The sequence below is a fragment of the Sarcophilus harrisii genome, chromosome 2 (genome assembly GCF_902635505.1).
Source record: "Sarcophilus harrisii chromosome 2, mSarHar1.11, whole genome shotgun sequence".
Classification (NCBI taxonomy): domain Eukaryota; kingdom Metazoa; phylum Chordata; class Mammalia; order Dasyuromorphia; family Dasyuridae; genus Sarcophilus; species Sarcophilus harrisii.
In genome coordinates this window covers 556,019,256-556,039,374 of record NC_045427.1, presented here as the reverse complement: position 1 = coordinate 556,039,374, position 20,119 = coordinate 556,019,256, and the positions used below count along the sequence as shown (strand labels likewise).

Here is a 20,119-nt window from a genome sequence, read left to right as displayed (position 1 = left end):
CCAGTTTTCCCAAACAATATTTGCCAAATAGTGAGTCCTTATCCCAGAAGCTAGAATTTTGGGGGTTTTTTGAAAGTAGATTACTGTAGTCATTTAGTGTTATCTTGTGGACCTAATCTATTTACTGATCCACCACTTCATTTCTTAGCCAATATCAAATAGTTTTGATGATTGCTATTTATGATATAGTCTTAGCTCTTTTATATCTAGGCTACCTTCCTTTGCATTTTTTTTTCATTAATTCCCTTGATATTCTTAACTTTTTGTTCATCCAAATGAATTTTATTATTAATCTTTCTAGCTCCATAAAATAAATTTTGGTAGTTTGGATGGATATGGCACTGAATATATTAATTTTAATAAAAATTTTCATTTTTATTGTATTAAATGCTCAGTCTACCCATGAGCAATTGATAGTTTTCCAGTTGTGTAGATCTCACTTTACTGGTGTGAAAAGTGTTTTGTATTTGTATTTATATAGTTCCTGAGTTTGTCTTGGCAACTGTTCTCCCAAATAGTTTATATTTTCTATAGCTATATTAAATGAAATTTCTCTTTTTTCCCCCTCTTGCTGCTGGGCTTTGTTGGTAATATGTAGACATGCTGATGATTTATGTAGGTTTATTTTATATCCTGTGATTGTTAAAGTTGTTAATTCAAGTAGATTTTTAATTGATTCCCTAGAATTCTCTAAGTATACCATTGCATCATTTGCATCTCATTGACTATTCTAATTCCATTTCTTTTTCTTCTCTTACTGCTATAGCTAACATTTCTAGTACAATACTGAAAAATGGAGGTGACAATAGGCATTCTTGTTTCATCCCTGATCTTATTGGGAAGGCTTCTAGCTTATTCCATTACATATAATGTTTGCTGATGGTTTTAGACAGATACTACTTTTTTGTTTTTAAAGAGGAGCTCCATTTATTCTTATGCTCTGTAGTGTTTTTTTGTTTTGTTTTGTTTTGTTTAAAGAATGAGTGTTGTATTTTGTTCAAAGCTTTTTCAGGATATAGATTTAAATCTTACCTTTTCCACTTTTGCTATCTGCCTGTGTAATCTTGGGTAAGTTACAGTCCTCCAGTTCTCTGTTTCCTCATCTGTGAAATGAATAGGTAAGGGTCTTTCCAGGTCTAAATCTATGCCATAAGTTCCTTTTTTTCTTCTTTTTTTATTTCTTTCTTTCCTTCTTTTTTTTTTTAAATCTCCCCAGTGCCTAGCCCAATGCTTTGCCCATAGTAGGCAATAAACAAATTCTTACTTGGATGAATTCCTTTGATCTGACTAACCATGTTATCTACTGTTTCCATTTCACAGTTAAAAAGCATTCCTGGAGAAATATACAATACAATTAAAGAACTGTATTGATTTAGTCTTCTATCAATTCATACCATCTAATTTCACTGGGACACAACTGCAGCTGTCCTATTATTCAACTCTTATTGATTTCCTAGCACATTCTCTAGGATGGATAGTGATTCAAACCTCAGCTCTCTTCAAACTGCTTCTCCTTTAAGCTTTGCTTTCCTGAAAAAAATTGAAACCTTGGAGCACTCTGATTGGTCTTATCCAACCTCAGCACATATCAGCCTCTTCATCTATTCTTTCCTTTCTTGGAGGCAATGTCTCCCAGCATTTCCAAGGCTTACCCTTTTACTTATGCCTTGACCCAGCCCCATGTCTGTTCTCTAGGAGCTTGCTATAATAGCAATTCATTCCCTCTTAGGTTTTTCCTTATATTTATAATCAGCTTGGATTTCCTCTGGAAGTAAATGAAAACTCCATTGGATCCTGCCCTACCCATTAGTTTATTCAGTCAGGTCTGACTGTGTCCCCACATGAGGTTTTCTTAGCAAAGATTCTGCAATGGTTTGCCTTTTCCTCCTTCAGTTCAGTTTAAAGATAGAGAAATGGAGGCAAACAGGATTAAGTGACAGGTCCCAAATCACTCGGTGTATGTGGCCAGATTTGAGACCAGGTATTCTTCTTTTCATAATCACACTTCTCTACCATCATTCAGTCAATTGATTTGCATTTAAATGTCTTCTTTGTGTTAGGTCCAGTGCTAATTGCTAGAGTTGGAAAGAAAGGCAAAAGAGAGTGTCATTGAATTAGTTATACTTATTGCCTTCCCAGCTTTCCATCTTCTCAAGCCTTGGCAATCTGGAATCCACTCCTACCTACCCTAGAATGTTCTTTCCAAGGTTGACAGAGACCTGCCAAATATAATGGCTTTCTTTAATCCTTACTCCTCTTATCGCAACATTTGGCACTATTTAATACTGATTCTTGAAACTTCCTCCTTGGCTTCTATACCACTACTTTCTTGGCATTGTTTTTCTATTCTTTTTGTCACATTTCTGGCTACTTTCTCTTTTGCTCCTTCCCTTTATTCTCTCCCTAATAATAATATTAGCTAACATTTATGTAACACCTACTATGTGCCAGAAACTGTGATAAATGCTTTCTCAATAATCATGGGAGATAGGTGCTATCATAATTCCCATCAAAATGGGAAAAATGAGGAATGAGATAAGAAAACTGAGATTAAGTGAATTCTCCCAGGTCACAGAGTGAAAGAGATCAAATTCAAATTTAGGTTTTCCTAACTTTTTAAATTTGAAGATTTAAGTGCTTTATTAACCTTAAAGCACTTTCAGCTATCATTATGTCAATGACTTCCAGACATATTTCTAACCTTGGCCTCTCTCCCAAATTCTAGTCCTACTTTTTGGGGTGGGGTGCGTCAGGATAGAAGCCATTTGAGTTTTACCCAAGGTCATATTGCTACTAAATATCTGAAGCCAGATCTAAATTCAAGTTTTTCTGACTCCAGGGTGCTCTATCCACTGGGCCACCTAGTCCTACTTTCTAATTCCCTGAATTACCTTGACCCTGACTTCCACTTATATCCTCCAGAGAAACATACCAGATTTCTGAGCCCAAGAGCTCCTGGGAGAAGTAGTAACCTCCCATACACATGCCCAGCTCTGCTTCCAGATTGGGTCCTGTAACCAGAAGTGAAGGGAGAAATCCAGGGGCATGAGACTCTAGTTCACCAAAACTAGCCACTCAGAATAACTGCCACAGATAGAAAAGAAGCTTTGGGTTTAGCAACAGCTCTAAACTACTGTTCTTGCTTGCAGTTTAGCCTGGTAGTCATTCTTGTTGCTGGGAAGCAATTCTGGTGGAGATGTGATCTGGCAAGTGCTTCTGAGGAGCTCTATCTTCTCAGCAGCCAAAGGTATGGAAGACTGAGAAAAGACAGTCCCCAACCCAATCATATGGCACAGCATCAGAACAGATAGGATTTTATCAATGGAAATTACATTAAAGAAGATGTATTACTACAGATTTTGCCACAGTATTCTACGGACCACTGGGCCTTTCCATCTGTGAGCACTTTGAGAGCTGGGACTGTTTTCTTTGTGCTCAGAAAAGTGTTTTGTACATTATAAGTGTTCAATATGAATTCATTCATTCATTCTGGGACTATTGTAGTGGCTTCTTAACTTGTTCCCTTTTTCTATTCTAATTCATTCAATAAACCATCACCAGATTATTCTTCTTAAAGCACTGCTTTGGAGTCTTTTGGAGGAGAAGGTTTGTTTTTTTTGTTTTTTTTTAATTTTATTTAGTAATTTAAAAGGATTAAAATATCTAATAACATTATAGAATATTTACTATTATAGGATTTTAAGTCACAGTTTCTAGAATTTAAATTACTTCCTTGCTCATATATTTTTCAAGTCTTCAATGGCTTCCCCTTGACTAAGATAAAGATCAAGTGATTTTACCTGGCAGGCACTCTGTTCCCAGCTCTCCTTCCCAAATGCTCATCACATCACTAAAACCTGAGTGCCATGCTCCTGCCAAATTGTATCATCAATTGTCTCCCTGAATCTACCTTGTGCATTCCTGACTCTTTTCTCATTCTGTCTATTCCTTCACCAGGCTTATCTTTGAACTGCCTCCCTTCCATACTTTTTTATTTGTAGAAATTTTGTCCATTCTTCAAGGCCCAATTCAAATGCCAACTCCTACATGGTCTTCCCTGATTTCCCCAGTCAAAAATGTTTTCTCCCTCCTCTGAATTTCTACAATCTTTTATCTGAGCCATTCATACGACACTGTTCTATATTATGGTTATTTGTATGCTCATCTTACTTTTTTTTCCCTTTGAAAGTAGCAAGAGTATTGGAAGAGTATAGGAGACCTGGGTTCAAATACTGGCTAGTCCCTTACGTAGCTGTGTGACTGTTCTTTAGTTTCCTTGTCTATAAAATGGGGGTAATAATATATTACCTATCTTACAAGGTTTCTGCGAAAAAAGTGATTTTGCAAACCATAGCACTATAAAAATATGACATTTTTCACATCTGGATTGTGAGCTTCTTAAGAGCTTTATAGCTTGTATTTCTGCTTCTCTCCACCTCCTACTCCCCTGGATGCAATATAGCATATATTCAATAAATGTTGGATGGATGACTGAATAAAGAGGTTTTCTGGGAAATGAGATAACTCCTTTCCTAGCTAATCAGGTGGATAGCTGAGTTCATTCATTCCATATTTATTTCAAGAAATCTGTACTGGGTTTTAAGGGGAATTACTTTGGAACAAGGCTTCAGACACTTCTCTTAAGAGCTTTTGGCATAGTTGGAGTGACAAACTAGCTAAGAAACAAGGCAGGACAATATGAAACTAATTAGCCCAACTGGGTTAAAGAGTAGGCAGTATCCAAACCAAAGCTCAAGTGGAAAAAAAAGGTGCATCTTTAGGATCTATATCTGTCCTTGGTTTGCTGGGGGAGGAGGCTAGTAGGGCTATACAGAATGGAGTAAGCCTGAGTATAGGGAAATGAGTTGAGGAAGAGTGGAGGGAGGAGAGAGTGACAGTGAAAGGAGGAAGTGGGGTGACTTGGCACCCCAGTCCAGGATCTGTCTCCCGGGGTTTGTTGCTTAGTGGAGGCACCCCAGATCCCTAAGCTGAGATTTCTCTGTGCAGCTCGGGTCATTTTTACGCGGGGCCCAGCCTGGGGACGAGAGGGGGAGGGACAGCGGCAGGTGACGGGAGCCCACGGGGCTATAAATAGGGGTAAGAGCGTCATTTGGCCGGTCCGGAGCGGGACAGGGACTGGACAGGGGCTGCGGGCGCAGGCACAGGCACTGGGCAGGGCGGGGCAGGGCAGGGCAGGGCAGTGCAAAGCAAGGCAAGGCAGAGAGAAGGGAGCCATCGGGAGTCGGAGCTAGAACCAGAGCCGTCGAGGAGCCGCGATGGGGTCCCACAGGCCTCCGAGCCGTGTGTGGAGCTCCGGCCTCCGGGGAGGGGTAGGCACGGACAGCGAGGACGATGGGCCCGTGTGGACTCCCAGCCCGGCCAGTCGCAACTACCTACTCAGCGTGAGGCCCGAGATCAGGTGCGAGCCGAGGCCTTTGGGCGCAGGGTAGTGGGGGAAGGAGGAGCAGGGATTGAATTGAGGAGAGGGAGCAGGGAAGGGTGGTGGTGTCCCTAGTTCACAATACCAGGCCGTCTCGAGGAGAGACTCCACTGTCACTGGAGGGCAGGGTGGGGTTTGTCGAGATTGGGAAGAGGGCGAAGGGACAATTTGCTCCTGGAGAGCGTTTGGGTGCAGGGTGGGACAGGGGCTATGTTTAAAGGAGGGACTGGGAGAGGGAAGGGACGGGTGAGGGCGACGAGATGGAGGGTAACTCTACTGCATCCCTCTTCCCCCGGGGAAAGGGAAAGAGAAGGAAAGAGAGGAGGCAAAACGGAAATGTGTTAGATGTTGCTGCCCCGGGGTGCAGAGCTGGGGCTTGTGGTGACCCGCCAGAAGGCAGGAAGGCTCCCAGTATGATTTTAGCCCTAGAGATTCGGGGAGGGAAAGGGAGGGAACGGAGCGAGGGGGGAAATACTGAAGTATCCTATTCCATTGAGGGATTTTGAGGACTTCGGGGATTCTAAAAGAGCCAACTCTCGGAATCTGCTGTAGTCAGCCCTAGGATCCCAGAAGGAATCTGGGTCCCCAGATAGATCCCAGTATAGCCCATTACTTCTCAGTGAAAATAAATACATCGCGGAGAGAATGAGACAGGGTGGGGGTGGGATAGGGTATTGTTTTAAAATAATTTCAGGGGAAGGGCTGGGAGGCTTCGAGCTTGGTGCCTTAAATTCCTTTTGTCAAGAGCCAAAGCTCTTCATTCCACAGAGATAAAACTTCTAGAGCTGGGGGAGGAGGGGAGGGGAAGAAAGGAGGGCAGAATAAAAGTGGAGAAGGGGAGAGGACCGCCAATGATACACTGAAGCTAAAGGAGTGGTAATTTTGGAGGAGTCAATTTTTACTGAATGGAAAGAGGATATAGGGATGAAGACACTGCTCCTAATGGGGGAGGGAACGAAGCAGGTTATAACTAAGGGAATGGACATCCAAATGTTTGGGGACCATTCTTGGCTTTTTAATTCGTTTCTCAAGGGGAAGTATAGTCTGCTTATTATGCTGCTTCTCTTTTGTCTGGGAGCCTTCTCAAGGAAAGATATACAGACCTGGGACAGGAGATGCTCCCAGAGCTGCTTTGAGAGTCTGGGGCAAAATTTAGGGTTAAGAATAAGAGTAGCTCCTGGCTGATGGGGTGATGAGGAGCCAGGACTGGGGTTCCCTTTTGGGACCGAAGAATTGATTATTCTGTTAGAAACAATCAGTCTTGTTTAATGTGGAAGAGAGGTGAGAGAGAGGATCTACTGACCAGGCTTTTTGTTTCTCTCTCCTCATGATCCTCCATATTTTAAGCAAAATCAATCATATTAGGCTTAGGGAAAAGTCAGAGGAACACAGGAGTACATATGCAGATGGAAAAACCTACAGCTAGAAATAGATAGACAACAACACAAACACATTATGATACAGATATAGAGGCATGAGTCCTTTTTAAAAAAGATCCCTTCCTCCCCCAACTCTGGAGTAATTTTTCAAAAGGAAATCTGGTTAGACATTGAATTAGACTAGCTATTTTGACTCTGGAATTGTGCCCATTTTTGACCTCGGAAACCAGGTGGACTATACAGGAGACAATACTACCATTATAGAATTCTCTAGGGACATATTTCCCCCTGAAAACAGAATAAAGGAACAGATAATGGGCAACAAGGACATTCAAGAAAAAGTCCACTATGTTTCCCATTTGACAGGATCAGTAGTATTGACCTTGGCGCTGGAGAAGTTCAGATGTAACCGGAACCAGTTTCTGTACAAAATCTGACGAATGGTGTCACATGTCAAGAGTACAGGGCTGAGAGTTGGTGTTTGGGACTAAGTTAGATATGACTGAGCCCTGCCTGCCAAGACAAACTCCCTCCTCCCTCCTGTCCACTGGCTTTCAGGAAAAACTAGAGTCAAATTTGGATGCTCATTACAGACTCTGCTGGAGCTAGCTCTTTTGCAAACCCAGAGTTTAACATTTTTGTCCTGGTGACTTGTCTGTGCTCTGGCTGGATGCTCTGGCTTTTGTCAGAACCAGTAAAAAAAGGAAGAAGATATATAAAAATAATAATGATGATGACAATGCTCTCGCAGCTAGAATTTGTATGGTGCTTTAAGATTTGCACAGCACTTTACATAATTTATACTATTTGATACTCATGAACTCTGGATGGTGGGTACCATTTTTCATATGTGGAAACTGAGATTCAGATAGGTTAAGTGACTTACCAGGATTACACAGCTAGTAAATGTTTCCAAAAAGATTTGGACTCAGATCTTCCTAACTCCAAGTCTACATTGCACTATCTGTAACATAGAACAGGTTACCACTTCAAACTAGAGAGACCAGAGAAGTTAAGAGAAAAGAGGAGGAATATCAGTGGAATTGCTACAAGGAATGCCATGAGAGTAGGAGAATAGTTCTTTTCATTTCCTTAGCTGGTATCACTAGGCTTTCTGCTTTCTTCCCCCAGCCCCTTCCCTGGGACATAACTTCTTGTAGTTCTTTTCTACAAAAGGTAATATCTGCTTATGAAGAGCCACAATAGACTACAAGGTAACAGAATAGCTGTTGCTCAGTCTGAGACAACCATTAGTCATTCAATAAGCAAATATTTATTGAGTGTCTAAATGTACAAGATACTGTGTCTGTAACAGCTGGAATATATAGAAGAAGGAAGCAGGAGGAAGGGAACAGTGTCATAGAGATTATAGTGGCTATTCTACTCTGGCACTCAGAGAGAGGGGAAATTCTTTAGAGACAACTTTTCAAAGTTGATCTTCATATTCTGAATTTGGAGTATGGGCACTTAGAATACTGAGGAGCCTTTTCCTTTTAAAAATATTTAGTTATTTTTAAATAAAATTTTACTTCCTCTCTCTCACCTACAAATTAAAACAAACCCTTGTAACCAATACGTACAGTCAAACAAAATAAATTCCTGTATTTGCCATGTCCAAAAATATATGTTTCATTCTTCATCTTAAGCCCAACACCTTCTCCAAAGAGACTTTTCTAGTTCAGAACTCTGGCTTAGCCTTTGTTTCCTGCCTGTTTAACTTCCAGTTATCCTGAGAGGCAATGATAGGCATGTAAAATAGCAAGGCTCAGTCTGGAAAATATCAAGAATCTTCAGGTGCTGTAAGCACCTAAAACCAGGGTTAGTGAAAAAGAAGACTCTCAGTAAGGCAGTTCCTAACTTTTTGTGTGTGTAATGGATCCCATCTGGCAATCTGGTGAAGCTTACATACTCCTCAGAATAATGTTTTCAAATTCATAAAAGAAAATACTCAGGGTTATAGAGGAAATCAAAGTTTAATGAAAATAGATGCGTAACTCCTTTTCCATCTAAATTCATAAATCCACTGAAATCTAACTATAGACCCCAGATTAAAAATCTCTGGTTTAAATAATCCAAATATTAGAGTCAAGATATAATTCACATTTTTTCTGACTGGTCCAGTTCTGTGATAATCAGGTGAGAAATTCTAAGATATTTCTGAGAAGGATATGACTTGGAAAAGAGTTTGATCTATAGTTTGTATAGAGTGGGGCAGGCTAAGGAGTTGTAGTGGGAGGCTTTTTTACTTTGCCTGTTGAGGTGGGGGATGAGGAAAAAGGGAAGGAAGGCTCTTACCCAGAGCCTATCTGAGGACAGTTGCTGACGCAGTCTGAAGTCCTAACTAAGGGGTCCGGCTGTTGTCAGGTAATGGAACATCTGAGTTGATTGTCTTTACAAGAACGCTGAGAATCCTAGGGCCATTACTGGCAGACTGGCTTGGGCCTAGTTCCCTCACTGTCAGCCGACTGCATTTTTCTCTTTATGGCCATTCTTGGAACTCTTGGGGCTTAGTGAAGAGTTTTTTTTTTTTTTTTTCCCACTGGCTATTCTGGGGATGGAGAACCAGAGGAGACAGAGGCTGGTTTCAAGAATACTGGTACATGAGCCACAGGGAACCAGAAGTTTTGACTAAGGCACAGATTCTGTCCCCTTTTGGCTGGTGGTTTCTAGTCATACAGCTATCTCAGGATATATTCTTTTAAGTTCACCAAAAAAGACTGCCACAAAATTTCAGTGGCTAGAATGCTAGGCTTGGAGTCAAGAAGACTGAATTTGAATTCTTCCTCAAACACTAGCAATGATTTCTCAACTGTAAAGTGTTCATAATGATGGTGTTTACCTCATAGGGTTGCTGTCATATGTGAGGCTCTTTGAAAACATTAAAGCATTATATAAATATCCAACAGGCATCCAACAGTACATCATTAGGTTGCCTTATCTGTGGATAGAAATGCAAACCAAGCTGTAAGTCAAAGCTTTGAGGGCACCGACATCCCCAGTTCTAAACCTGTAAGTATGATGTAGTAGGTGAAAAAATAACAACCTGGATTAGGAGTTAGAGAACTTGGGGTGAATTATGGCTCTACTCCCTACTTATTGGTATGATGGAGGGCAGGTCATTTACTGCTCTGGGCCTCAGTTTCCTTATCTGTAAAATGAGAAAATGAAAAAAAAAATCATTGGATTAGATCATTTATAAAGTCTCTTCTAGCCTATTATATCTGATAAAAATGAAGATGGAGAAGGTAGGATGAAGAAGATATTGCTTGAACTAAGAGGTGGACTAAAGGGAGCAGATCCCAAGAAGGACAGGATGAAGGTGGCTAGGGACAATGGACTCAACTTCTCATGTCCCAAGCTACCCTATACACACAGTGACTTTAGAATCAAGATTGTACAAAGGCTTTTTAATTTGATAAACTCAAAATTTTCTATTTTGTGATAAATAATGATCTCTAGTTCATCTTTGGTCACAAATTTCTTCCTCCTCCACAAGTCTGAGAGGTAAATTATCCTATGTTCTAGAATCAAGACTGAAGTGAGTATCAGTCCCTGGCTACTTCTTTCTTCTTAGATCAGATGCTTCCTTGTGCCAGGGGGATTCTTTCTCCTTCCCTCTTTTATTTTTGGCAATAGAAGCTACTATCCCTGTAAGTGACTCCATATTCTGTCCCTGACTTGCAGCTAATCCTGATTGGTATATCTTTCTGGTGGACTTTCATTCATTCAATACAGAAATATTGCTATGGAAGATACTAAATACCTAGCCTTTGAGGGTTGTATAGGACCTGAGTAAGTAGAAAGGAGAAAGAAGAGAAGCATAAATATTGAGGTGGAAGCCAGTAGGAGATATTCCTGATAGCTCCTGTATGGAGATATCTCCAGTATAGAGATCTGTCTGGCTAGATCATCAGGTCATTTTAGAAACTCATGGGAAATGAGGTTAGATTAATTTGGTGCCACATCACAGAAAGTCCTTAAGGACTTAAGGCCAGGAAAAGGAGTTTAGAGGTGTTAACAACAGCTACTGTAAATTTTCTGAGCAGAGATATGCTGAAATGATTTTTTTTTTAATCAGAAGTAAGTATGATCTTTGTTGATTGGATTAGAAGGGGGAGGGGCAAAGATGTTCTTGCATTAATAAAAGATGAGAGCCTGATGGCAGTAGTAGTCAATGGGAATAAAGAGAGAAAAGATGATTAAGAAAGAACTTTAGATGCAAGTCTGGGAAGGATTAGGTGATTGCAGACAATGAAGAAGGATGAGTTAAGGAAGAGTTCATGGTTTTTATTATGACTACTACTTTAGGAAGGGACAGCTAGGTGGGTGTAGTAGATAGCAATGGCTTGGAGTCAGGAAGATGAGTCTTCCTGAATTTAAATCTGGCTTCAGACACTTACTAGCTATGTGATCCTGTGCTGGTCATTCAATCTTATTTGCCTCAGTTTCCCCATCTGCAAAATGAGCTGGAGAAGGAAATTGCAGATCACTCCAATATTTCTTTGCCAAGAAAACCCCAAATAGAGTCATAAAGAAATAAATACAATTGAACAACAATAACAACAAAACTTAGGATGAGTGGGAGAATTAACCAACATTAAATAAGAGGTGCTAGTGTTGTGAGAAAGATGAACTTAATTTGATACTTGAAATGATGGCAATAATGAGATAGCCAAGTGAGACTATTTTAGAGATAGGGAGCCAGAACTTGAGTAAGAAGTTCAGAATAAGAGATAAGATGTGAGAATTACTTTTCACATTAGTGTATCATTGTTGAAAGGAATAAGATCTATAGAAAAAAATTAGAATACTGACATTTAAGCCTTGGTGAATATTTATAATTAGAGTGTTGAAGAGAAAGAGAAGCAATTGATATATATATATATATATATATATATATATATATGTGTGTGTGTGTGTGTGTGTGTGTGTGTGTATGTGTGTGTGTGTGTTAAAAAGGTAAAAAGGACTAAGGAAAACCAGGATAATACAGAATCAGGGAAGCCAAGTGAGGGTCTGTGTGGAGAAGATAAAGGAAGAGTGATAATCCATGATATAAAATGCAGTAGAAAGTTCAAGAAGAATGAGGATTGAGGGGGAAATGGTCATTGAATTTATCAAGAAGATCCTCTGTGAGCTTCCTGAGAAAAGTTTTAGGTTGGTAGTGGGTACAGAAGACAAGTTTACAGTAGGCAAGTTTTGAGAAAATGAAGGTAGCCAGTGTAGACTTTTCATAGAGAAATTTGTAAGTGTACAGGAAAGAAAGAGAATGGTAGCCAACAAGGTCAAAAGGATTTTTTAAGCTGAAGACCTATACAGGATAGAAAGAGAGAAATGAAAGATTTTGGAGAGGGAGGGGATAAGGGTGAGAACAAGGCCCTTTAGAAATTGAGGAGAGATAGGATTTTGTGGAATTCACTCAGATTTCTGGATTGGTTTCCTCATTTGGAAAGTAAGGTCAGAGGAGATGATTTCTAATATCTTTTCTGGTTCTTAATTCTTATGATCCTATGACATAGGGATTAGGTGGGAGGGTGGGGCAAAGGATGTGGACAGGGACAAAAGTGGTGAGATAATGGTAGTTGAGAAAACTTTGAACACAGTCTTGATCTTTTCAATGAAGTTGAAGATTTGAAGTCATTTGCTATTACTCTACTTAGATCTCTGTGAATTATTGATCCTTAGGGATACCCAGAGACCTAGCCTGTTTCTACATCTCACTTTTTCTGAATTTTCCTTTGGCTTCCTTGAGAAGGAAAGATTCTGACAACCAGCCAGAATCACTGGGGAGAAGGGAGCCATCTGGTACAGTGTTAAAGTTGATGGAGCAGGGTATCTTGAGGTTCCTGTTGGATTAACCGCTATCGTTTTTTCCTTTTTTCCAACTCTCCCAGCTGGTTTGTGTTGTGCCACCTCTTTAACCATTTAATATTGTTACTATATTGGGTGTTCTCAAAGCCAACTTGCCCCCTGTTCTCAGGGAATGGTGTGGAAGCTTTACCTTTGGTGGGAGGTGTCTCTGGTTGGGTGCTGCTTTCTTAACAGGGACCTCAGGTAGATGGAGTGTGGCTTCCATTCTACATGTCAAGGACACACATGAACTGGTCATAGATTTCTTACAGTCCTGAAGGGTGGAGGGATGCTGCATCCAATGGGATATGTCTTTCTCAAGGGGTGGCCCCTAAGTGGATTCCTGCCTAACCTCATTTCCTGGATTCTGCTGCTAACGAGCTCTTGATTTCAGGGATGTTGCTGTCGGGCAAAGGGGCTGCTTGCTAACTTAAGCAAGCCGACTAAGACAGCTGGACTCTTTTAATAGAAAGCCTGTCCAGTGCCAGATGGCAGGTGATTAATACTCTCGACTGTTGTTGACTTCACCTCCTCTCCATGCTTTTCTGCCTAATGGTTCTGTTTGCTGTTTCTGCTTAGCTTATCAAGCAACCGGTTCTCTCACCCCAGCTCTGGAAGGTAAACTCATATTGCATTAAATTTCTCTGATCACCCCTTTTCTTGGGCCTATGCACTGGAGTTGCCTCTGGGTGAATGCTTGGACACTAACTAGACTGCATGGGGTGAAAAGGGAGGGATGCTTGGGGAGGAAAAGAAAGGAAATAGGGTGGGGGGAGAGCACTCACATGAGCCTGGCTCTTCTTATACAGTCTAGATTTGACTCTTGCATGATTTACTTTTGAGGGGTAGAAGGACTAAGGATCAAACTGACCATAGATGAATCCTTAAATGTCTGGAGCAGCCTGTCTAAAGGGAAGGGAAATTTCTTTCTAAAATTACCATTGAAAGAAAATGAGGACCTTCAGCCAATGGCCCAATCATTTTCTTATTCTCCTAGGATTTTATAGCTGAAAAGGAAATATTTATTTCCCTAGTTCTGTCTTTTCCTGCTCCTTCCCTTTGCTTCATATTTTCTCTTCTAAATCTGAGATCTCCCTCTCTGATCTGGTTGAGCTGCTTGGTATGGTCCGAGGTGACAATCTTTCCTGTCCTCTTCCCATCCCTTGGGTATAATTCCAGACTGGAAGATTTATGAAGAGCTGGTCAAAGTCCCTTTACTTAATGAGAGAAAATCTTTTGGACAGCTAATACAAGAAAGGTTTTCTTAAATATATCTTAAAATATACCATGGTAGAGAGTAATTTGTTAGATCTTGACCTTCCTGGGCCTCAGTTCCTTCATCCATAGAATGAAAAGATCAAACTAAACATCCTCAAAAGTTCCTCCTGGCTATTAACTAATTTGGGTGGTAAAGGACTACAATGCTGGATATGGATTCAGGAAGACCTAAGTTCAAATTTTAGCTTAGATACTTCCTAGCTGTGTGATCCTAGAGAAGTCAAATAACCTATCAGTTTCCTTAATTAGGAATAGTAATAGGACCTCCCTCCCAAGGCTATAATGAGGATAAATTTATAGTATTTGTCAAAGTATTTTACAAATCTTCAAGTTACATATACATGCTAATTACTACTACTGTTATTATCATGATTTGTGATCGTATAACATGGGATGAATTTGAACATCACCATAAAATGTGTGATTCAATTTCTTTTTGACTTAGCAATTTCCTCCAGTTGTTCCTACTGCCAATGGGGAGGTGGTTGTCATCCTTACTCACATATATTAAGGAAAGTAAGGTCCCTATAAGCACCCTTTCCAATATTTGCTTATGAGTGTTGAGATGGAGCATGAATATGCCTTCATCCTATTTCTGAGCAGTTTTGAAGGTGAGGGAGTGAAGGTTTAGGAACAGAGTGGAAGTAGCCTATAGGAACTGAGTGATAATATTTGGTATAAGGCAATATCTTAGATCTTTCTTTACTCCCTATTTAAAAACTGCAAATTGCAAGAAGAATTCCATGTTTTTCAAGCTGACTTACTTCTGATTTTTTTCCATTTAAAATTTTTCAATTCCTCCAAAACTTATCCCTCTCCCCCACAGTTAGTCCTGGGCACCCCAGGTTTGGAAGGTTGAGCCATTGATTTTGAACAAAGGCAATCAAACCAATAGATATTCATTAGGCACCTATCATGTGTAAACCACCCTACTAGGTGCTATGAATATACTTTAATTTTTTTTCAGACCTATACTTTTAGGGAACACTGAACATGAAAAGTCCCTTTATAAATTCCAAGCTATTATTCTTTTGCAATTTGGAACCTTAGAGAATCATTTCAGAACACTGAGAGGGGTTTAGGGACTCTTCCAAGGGTCACACAGCTGGAATATGTCTGAAGCAGATCTTGAACAAAGGTCTTTCTCCTGATTTTGTGGTCTGCTCTGGCCATTGTACCATATCTTCTCTTGATTATTTTTGAAATCCTGAAATTTTCATGACTGGTTTTTTTTTTTTTTTCCTTTCTTTCTATTCAACTATCTTTGAAGAGAGAATTTGGTATCGTGACTAGAGAGTCAGAACCAGCCTCAAAGCCAGGAGGATTTGGGTTTCAGTCCTATCCATGACACATATTAGTTGTAGGACTTTAAGTCACTTAGCCTGTAGGTGTTCCAGCCAACTCTCTAAATTGCAGAGAAGATGCTAGTCTGGATTAGAAGAGGGGAGTTACCTTACTTGGAAATTCTCTATGCAAATGAAACCACAGGTCCCATTCCCATCAACCCTCTTATCCATGGCTGAGAAATCTTCCTCTCACTTAATTAACTGAACAGTTCTAGTCTCAGAAGATGAAGCTGAGGCTTAGAGAAAAGATGACATTTCAGTTTTGAATTATGATTATAGTGGAATATAGGGTCTGCGTATTACAGTTGGATGAATGAGATTTTGATGAGGTTGTAGAACTGCTCAATCCAGGTCTCTTTTTACAATAGAAGTGCATTCTACCTGTGTCTTCAGTTGTTTAGGAGAGGATCAGCCTGTTAGATCTTCCCTTATGTTATGGTGCTAGGCTATTTGGGAAAATGAATAAAAACATTTCATGGAGGTGAGCATTTTCTGCTCATAGTGGATCATTATAGATCATGTTCAGAATTATTACTAGGGATTTTTGCTTCAGAGGCAAGCACCAGAAGTTATATCCAGGGCCCAGATTTTTGTTAGGGTGGGTGGAAGAAGGCATTGGGGTTGTGGGTGGAGAGAGAAGCTCACCCCAGTACCATCTGTTAGCTTCCCATTTGGACTATTTATTTTTGCTAACTAGGTTCTACTTGCTCTTGTTTCTATGCTGCTGAAAGGCTATGGGTACTATCAGTATTTGTTCCAGACAAAGCCCAAGTTGCCTAACCCGAGATATAGACATACCCAAGTACATTCCATACCTAATGGTTTTGTAAGAAGAAAAGAAAAAGCTTATTGAGGCCAGTGAGCTTATTGAGAATGAGATTTGGGGAAAGATTTTGGAAGGAGGGCCTGTGTAGTTTCACTGAAGCTGAAGCATGGAGGGCTGTGAACACGAATGCCTCCCTTGTCTATTATTAACTCTGTGCTATCTCTCTGGAAAAGGTTGCTACGTGCTCTTCTCCTGGTATTTGCATCTCTGTGGAGAAAACAGGGCCAAGCCAGGGCACCTACCTTGCTCTGACTTCAGAAATCTTGATTTTTCCATAGAGATTCTTCCAGTAGCGCCCTTTCCTCCTTCCTTTTTATTAGTATTCACCCCAAGTCTACACTGGCCTTGAGAATGAATAGAAAATATTCCTAAATTCTCAGCAAGACATGGCTATGTGGGTCTTGTTTGTGCCCTCCTTCCCTAACTATCCCCTTCATCTGCACTAAAGAGGGTCACCCTGTGAATAGATAAATTTTTCCCCAGACCCCCGGTCTTTCCTTCCTAAGAATTTCATCCCCAAGGGTCAGCCACTCCCAATGATTCATCTCCCACATAACTGTTACTTTTGCTCTCCCTGGAGTCTCTGCACTTAGTGGGAAGAAATCATGGGGGGAGGAGAGCGTTGGCAGATCTGTGCAGATCACAATCACTGGTGTGTGGGTGTGCTTCACGAGTGGGAATGCACTTTTTTATTTGTTGATCTGTGAAACACGAGTGTGTCTATGGAGTTGTATAAAAATGAGTGGTCTCTCTGCCCTTTGGTTACTATTGGTGTGGGAAAATGCCTGTGAATTTGGGAAGACGCATATCAGATCTGTTCATAGGGAACCAAATCTCTCATCTTTTACAGGGGAGGAATCTTCTTACTGGAAATTCCCAGCTCCCAACATGCATTTGATTTGACAGTCCTAAGACTCCTTTGAGTTTCAAGCCCTGTTTATGTTTTGTGATGGGTGGCACGAGCCCCAGAGTATTCTGTGGGAATCAATTATCTGCAAGTACATAGACTTGTAAGCTCTGGAAGGGATTTGCATATCCTCTGGCTTAGTAAATGTTTGTTGAATTGAATTCCCACCCAGCTTGGCGGCCCTGCCTGGGCTCAAAAGCAATTAAAAGAAATCTCTTTTCTGGATGCTCTAACTCGGGAGGAACTAACAAAAATTCTGTCAGCTGTCCAAATGTGGGGTCCTGTACCCTTGCTGTTTGGCTAATTTGGTCTTTCCTCCAGCTGCCCCCAAAGGGAAGGGCTTTGAGAGCCAGCTTAAGATTTGGCAAGCACAATCAGTATCTTAAGAAGGGCAGCTGGTGATCTTCCTATTTGGTGATTTGTAGGTAGGGTGACCATCTTTTTCAGATGTAGAAGCTGATAAAATATTTTTTTAAAATTAAAATCCTCATAAAATCTAAGATTTTTGATTGTAATAGTCAGGGGTTAAATAGAAGGCCAAATATCCCTGGGATGCTGTTTAGTTAGAAAATGGTCCTGTAGTCTGGGGAGCGGGTAACCCAGGGCCACCTGGGATTGCTTTGCCTGGCTTTCTCCGAGGGACAATGCTTTGAAGTCCAGAGATTGCTCTGCTTTGAGAAGTATGACCCTTTTGCCCCCTGCATCTACATTTCTTGTAGACTGGTAGTTAAGCTTTCAAGGCCTAGAGATAGAGCATTGGAAGGAAGAAACACCCATCTCTCCCCTCATGGGCAACTCTGGGGGCTGTCCGATATTTATGTCCTGTCCCTTGCATGAGCTTCCTGGACCATGCTCTTCTTTGGAGGCTGCACCAAGAGGCTGATGTGATCACCAGTGGGTGGTGGGCAGAGGGATTTGAGGAAAGTCCCAATAATACCAGATTACATATCGAAATAATGGGCCTTCTGATTATCTGCTAGACAGTCACGGTGTATAGAATAACCATTAGAAAATGTCTGATGGCCATCCAGGAGCCGAGTCAGCTTTCAGGGCATCTGATGCTTCCAAAGGGGTAGTGGCCCCCAGGGTGTTGTTTGGAAGGAATGTCACAGGAGCAGAGATTTAATCTGTAGGGGCTTGTAGGCAGGGGTGATGTGTTTTCTAGGGAGAGGAGGGAGGAGCTGCTCTGACGACTTCTTTGCCTTCCCAGGAGCACCTTCTGCTCCATCATTGCCCAGCTGACCGAGGAGACCCAGCCCCTGTTTGAGACCACCCTCAAGTCCAGGGCTGTGTCCACAGACTGTGACGCCAGGTTCACTTGCGTTGTCACAGGTAAGGATGCCTTTTGGGACTATCTTGTGCCAGTCACCAGAGACTTCAGGTTAGGAATAATGTGATCAGCGGCCATGGTGACAAGTAGATGGATGTGTCTGCTCACTTGATCTATCCTTGCTGAAAGTCTGCTTTGACTGGTGGCTTCAGCTTCCCCCATTTTTTTCTTCCCCTCCATGATGTACTTTCCTTATCTCTTTTTAGGGCTCAGGATCCCAGTAGTTCCTCCCTTCTTTGCAAATCTGTTCTCAAGCAGGAAATGATAGGAGAACCGTAATAAGAGAAAGCACATTCATATGACAGTTTTTAGAGGTAGAATCCTTTTACATACTTTCCGCCATATACTTCACATTTGAGTCAGGGCAAATTTTACATTCATTTTACAGATTAGGAAACTGAAGATCAGAAAGGCAAGAGCCAGTTACTAAGTGGTATAGCCATGGCTTAGAGTGCAGTCTTCTCTCTTCACTGGCCATTGCTCTTTCTCCTATTCCACATTGCTTTCCTCCTTCATAGAATGGTAAAACTGGAAGAAGATCTTGAAAAGATCACTGCATCCATGCCATTCATTTTTATAAAAGAGGCAATGGGAACTTAGTATGTTGTTAATTTTAAGAATGATATCATTTAGAGCAGAACCAAGAGATCATTATATACATCAACAACGATACTGTATGAAGATGTAATCTGATGGAAGTGGATTTCTTTGACAAAGAGACCTAATTCAGTTTCAATTGATCAATGATGGACAGAGGCAGCTACACCCAAAGAAAAAACACTGGAAAATGAATGTAAACTGTTTGCATTTTTGTTTTTCTTCCCGGGTTATTTTTACCTTCTGAATCCAATTCTCCCTGTGCAACAAGAGAACTGTACGGATCTGCACACATACATTGTATCTAGGATATACTACGACATATTCAACATATATAGGACTGCTTGCCATCTAGGGGAGGGGGTGGAGGGTGGGAGGGAAAAAACGGAACAGAAATGAGTGCAAGGGATAATGTTGTAAAAAAATTACCCTGGCATGGGTTCTGTCAATAAAAAGTTATTATAAAAAAAAAGAATGATATCATTTATACAATTTATATTTATGTAATATTGCAAGATTTACAAAGTATTGCACATGCATTATCTCATTTGACCTTATTTATCCCTGTTTTATAGTTGAGAAAACTGAGTCTCAGGGAGGTTATGACATGTAGCATTGGAGATCCAATTTAAATCCAATTTATTCCTGACTCCAAGTCTATTGCTTTCTTCACTACACTATACTGCAAATGCTTTCCTAGTTCTATTTACATTTTAACAAGTCTTAAGCCAAAGGAATCAATCTCTAACTGTGGAATTTCAAACATCAGGAAGCTGGTGGGAAAAGTATTTTCTGAGCAAAGGGGTGTTTTCTGGTATTCTTGAAATCATGTTACAAGAGTGGTTGCTTATTCCCCTAGTGCTGAAGACTAGTTTGTTCTGTGCATATGTCTATGTGGAAATACTTTTGCCAAAATGCCTGTATTCATGTGCCCGTGTCCTGGTATGTCTGTTCCCAATTGTCAGCTGTTTTTGTAGAGGTGGGGTGTGTGTGTGTGTGTGTGTGTGTGTGTGATTTTACAGAATTCCAGCATTTGCTCAACACTAGTGTCATTGTGGTGTTAAAGACCATATGTTATGTAGGCAGGAGAATTCAGATGCGATTTAATTTAACAAACATTATATGGCATCATATAAAATATGAGGCACTGTGTTAGACTCCAGGGC

The 20,119-nt window shown here is 40.7% G+C and overlaps 1 protein-coding gene across 2 annotated transcripts in view; it reads left to right on the top strand.

The window, feature by feature from the left end:
- The first annotated feature begins 5,163 nt into the window (after positions 1-5,163).
- ALPK3 (alpha kinase 3) overlaps positions 5,164-20,119 on the top strand; it is a 43,784-nt gene continuing 28,828 nt past the window's right edge. The window contains exons 1-3 of one of the 2 annotated variants that reach the window (XM_031955690.1): positions 5,164-5,419; positions 13,249-13,287; positions 18,237-18,358. In XM_031955690.1, coding sequence (XP_031811550.1) covers positions 5,277-5,419; positions 13,249-13,287; positions 18,237-18,358 — 304 coding nt within the window. In that variant the 5' untranslated portion in view covers positions 5,164-5,276. The remainder of the gene's footprint in view (positions 5,420-13,248; positions 13,288-18,236; positions 18,359-20,119) is intronic. The other variant, XM_031955692.1, reaches the window with a different exon arrangement.